The sequence below is a fragment of the Phoenix dactylifera genome, chromosome 7 (genome assembly GCF_009389715.1).
Source record: "Phoenix dactylifera cultivar Barhee BC4 chromosome 7, palm_55x_up_171113_PBpolish2nd_filt_p, whole genome shotgun sequence".
NCBI lineage: Eukaryota > Viridiplantae > Streptophyta > Magnoliopsida > Arecales > Arecaceae > Phoenix > Phoenix dactylifera.
The window spans coordinates 9,273,207-9,277,634 of NC_052398.1; the positions used below are offsets into that span (position 1 = coordinate 9,273,207).

The 4,428-nt window shown below is 40.4% G+C and overlaps 1 protein-coding gene across 1 annotated transcript; it reads left to right on the forward strand.

Annotated features, from left to right (window-relative positions):
• Positions 1-1,289: 1,289 nt before the first annotated feature.
• Positions 1,290-3,891, forward strand: LOC120111402 (polygalacturonase-like). Its single transcript, XM_039128453.1, has 4 exons — positions 1,290-1,721; positions 1,975-2,264; positions 3,226-3,463; positions 3,606-3,891. The coding sequence occupies exons 1-4, from the start codon at positions 1,290-1,292 to the stop codon at positions 3,822-3,824; spliced, it is 1,179 nt and encodes a 392-aa protein (XP_038984381.1). The 3' UTR covers positions 3,825-3,891.
• The last annotated feature ends 537 nt before the right edge of the window (positions 3,892-4,428 follow it).

The following is a 4,428-nucleotide window of genomic DNA, read 5'->3' on the forward strand; positions in this document are numbered from 1 at the left end:
CCGGAAGCCCCAGCCACCGACTTTTTGCAGGTCCCCTGGAGAACGCAGTCCGCCGACATACCATAAGCATCAGAGCTCCTCCTTCTCGGCCAGTGGTCACCCCCGGGTCCAATTTCCAGCAATAATACTCTATTCTTTTTTATTTTTGGGTGAGACATGACCTTTTCCCTCTAATTAGTCACAGAAGGTAGTCTATTAACGGAGGTCTCCTCTTAACACTAATTTAAATGATTTGCAATTAATAACTTGGTGGTTGCTAATCGTAACACTTGTCAGCTGATTTAACATAGTGACAGAAGACTGTTCAATAAAAAATCTAGGCATACTTCTATTTTGTACGAATTTATTTTATTAAAATTCAGGAGTTTTGTTTTTATGTGAACTCACAGGACTAGAATTTTGTAAGAGTAGAATTAAAATTTTATCTGGACTACAATATTTTATTTTTATTCAAACTCTTATTAGTATTTTGGGTTTGTCCATACAAATTATTGTAGTATAATTAAGAAGGCAGCTTGCAGAATATTGAGTTATTTTTCTTACGACCTTCTTCTTTTTCTTTTCTTCCATATTTTTTTTTTCTTTCTTTCTTTCTTCCTCTCTATCCTCCCTTCTATCCTATGTTAACCGATAGTCCTGCATCACGTAGTCATAGTACTTGTTTCTACATCTGAGTTTTGAAATAGATTAAAACATATACATAGTGCCAATATCGTCATTTAACTACTCATTAATTTATAATTAATATAAGCAAGTTTAGCTAAACAAAGAAGCGATCACATATTGTTTTTCCTTGCCTAAAAAAAATAAATCTAAAAAGTGCTTTTTATTAAAAGTGCCTGTAGTCTGATGCATCTAAGGGCACAACAACGACATGGCCAAAGCATGCATGCGTCCTCTCTCCCTTATCTAATAAGCTAGAGTCTTACGTTACAACAGTTTCTCCACAACAATTTCCAAGGGGGCACACAACTGTGCGAATCCAACAAAGCCCACGTTGCAATATAATCAAAGTCCTCATAGTTTCCTTGGTTGGCTTTTTTAACGGCCTACCCCGCCGCAGATAACGGTCTGAATCCACCAAAAAATATTCAGATTTTGGTGCGTCTTCACCAAAGGAATTAAACCCTTCACCTAACCTAGAAAGGTTTAAAACCAAGTCATCCTTTGGGTGGGCAGGTCGTTAATTTCCCACTAATATTCCAATCCTTTAAATACCCCTTTAAACTGCTATAACATTCCACATCTCTCTGGACATTTCTTAAGAGATATACATGAGCAGTAGCCCAATGGCAAAGCTCATTACCTTGTTCCTGCTCAAACTTTTTCTCCTCTGCTTCCTACCAAGATCAAATGCAGTCTACGATGTGCTAAATTTTGGGGCGAAAGCTGACGGGAAGACTGACTCGGCGCAAGCATTCCTCAAAGCTTGGACGGCGGCGTGTGGCTCATCTTCCCCGGCCACCCTCCACGTGCCCGCCGGGAGTTTCCTACTTAGCCAGGCCACCTTCAATGGCCCATGCAAGAACACTGCGATCAAGTTTTCGATCCATGGCACGATCGCCGCGCCTTCGAACTACACCAAGTTCGGTGCCTCTGGGAAATGGATTGTGTTTGATGATGTCGAGGGCGTGACGATCAGCGGCGGCGAACTTGACGGAAGAGGGGCAGATCTGTGGACCTGCAAACTTGATGGCCGGAGCTGCCCAACCGGTGCAACTGTAAGTATATAAGCTCAAAGCGTAGCTCTCAGAAGAACAAATAGTTGCATTGCACCAATTCAGCATACAACTTTATATCTTGCTAAAAATTCTATTCATGCCTGCTTCCAACATGAAAGCAAGCATAAATACACAAGACTAGCATGTCATTTTGTTGCACGTAGCTAGTAATGGGATCAGTGGTATCATGACCGTTTACGTCGATTAAGGCATATATTCTGAAAGTGTTACGTTGTTCTGGATTTGCATGCAGTCGCTGACCTTCAGCAACTCGAAGAACATTGTGATCGACGGCCTAGCGTCGGTCAACAGCGAGCTGTACCACATCGTCATCCTCGGCTGCCAAGGAGTGAGGGTTCAAGGTGTTTACATCACTGCGGCGGGGAACAGCCCGAACACCGACGGCATCCACGTTCAGATGTCCACCGGCGTCAGCATAGTTCAGGCCACCATCAAGACCGGCGATGACTGCATCTCCATTGGTCCTGGCACCTCCAACCTTTGGATCGAGCGTGTCTTCTGTGGACCCGGGCACGGCATCAGGTACGTAGAACATCTTGAGAAACAAACAATTAACCTTTAAAGAGCCTTAGGACAACGGGTCCAAAAGGGCCGGCTAGAAAACTGATCAAATCATGACAAGGCCGAAACTATATTTGTTCATGCATGGAACCTGACCAAACTCAAGTGCAAATGAGTCAACATGGATCTTGAGTTTGGACATAAAGCTATATGGGCCAGGCATTTGTGTAATGATAATCCGTAAGTTTTTTATGTTTTTGAGAAGACATCATCTCTAAATTCTTGTAACTTTTTATTTCATCTTCATTATTTTTGTTCATTTAGAAACATTATTTTGGGTAAGAGGATATCTAGACTCATACAGGCATGACTGCAGCAAAAATTGGTCTACACGCCGCATCAGCCACACCTTCCCCCCCTCTCGTAGTGGGTCATGTGTCTGATTGACATAAAGTCCGCACTATAGACATATGAATTCATGTGGATAAATTGACCGATACGCAGCATAAGACGTCCTGTTATGTTTTCCATAAACCAAATTAAGCATAAAACCCTATCATTTCTGAAGGTTTGGGTTGTATCTTTGGCACGAAAGAATAATTAATCTTTTTTTACAACATCAGTCCTGCCCTATTTCTAGGTGAAAGAAACTAGGCATTTACTGAAACCCTCTTGATGTTGTTGGACATGCGACATGCTTTTGAAATTTTACTTTTTAAATGTATCGATAACATGCTGCCATTAGGATTTGTATTTTGAATCTCTTCCAAGAATAAATACTTAGGAGAAGGGTGCCAAAGACTGGACCCAACTCATGTTGGACGCTCCAGACTAGACGTGCATGTAGTTATACATTGCATGTAGGTGGCTTTTCCATGATATAAATTTAGCAAGACTCTTTTATTATTTTCATCTTCAATAAATTGAGATCTCTATGGGTTTGACTGGCCTAATTTTTGGATATATATTTGTTTTGTATCAGCATTGGGAGCTTAGGCAAGGAGGGGCAGGGACTTCAGGAGGAAGGCGTGGAGAACGTCACCGTAAAATCTGTCGTCTTTGCGGGCACTCAAAATGGGGTTAGGATTAAGACTTGGGCAACAGACGTTCGTGGCTATGTAAAAGGAGTTGTCTTTTTTAATGCATTAATGCGAAATGTCCAAAATCCTATCATCATTGATCAAAACTATTGCCCGGGAAACAAAAATTGCCCTGACCAGGTATGTATCGAATTTTAACTTTCGTATTATACTCTAAAAAAAAAAAAAAAATACTTGGCAGTATTAATTGGCCTCCTTGATATAAAGTTGTTTCCCCCATATATATCTGTTTCTAATTAATTTTTAATTTTTTCCTTCCTAGAACTCGAGAGTTGGAATCAGTCATGTGAAGTACAAAAACATTCGAGGGACCTCGGCAACAAAAGACGCTGTGAATTTTGATTGTAGTCCAAGCAATCCATGCAATGGAATTAGATTGAAGAACATTAAGCTCACCTATCAAAACGAACAAGCAAAATCTAAATGCAAGCATGCTTATGGAATTGCCACCGGTTCTGTCATCCCTCCAAGTTGTCTTTGATGCCACCGATATTATGCTATTGGTCTAGAATTAATATACTTGAGGTTTGGGTAGTCTGTGCATTGGCTTGTTCAAGCCGACGCCCAACTGCGATTGTTTCTTGTACTTTGCTTTTGGATTGTACTTATTACACACAGAAATTTACTTATCCTTTCATTGAGGTTCTGTTCTCCCGTCCCTCTCCCAACTCTTGTGTGGGCTCCATCTCAAAGGGGCTCCAACTTCAAGACCGGGTGGGTCTTACCAATGTAGTGTCATGCACAGGATCATTAGATAAGTGTCCCGTCTTTAACCCATATTTCGCCTCTTGAAACAATTTTTTTTTCCTAAATTCAAAACATAAATAATTGCTAACAAAATAAACTTTTAAAACGTAGTCCAATGGATTAATCCATGCACCTCCTAGAGGGTGATGGGCCTCCCTTTTAAGATTTTGGCGAGACATGAATCAAGAAACATCAACCAATAAAGAGAAGTCATATGTGGGCTAAGCAACAGTGCAAATCATTGATTAGTTATTAGATAATATGATAGAGGTTGACTTCAACTGCTGTAAATTGTATTTATGTACATTGATTTATAATTTGTAATCCATCATGTTTTA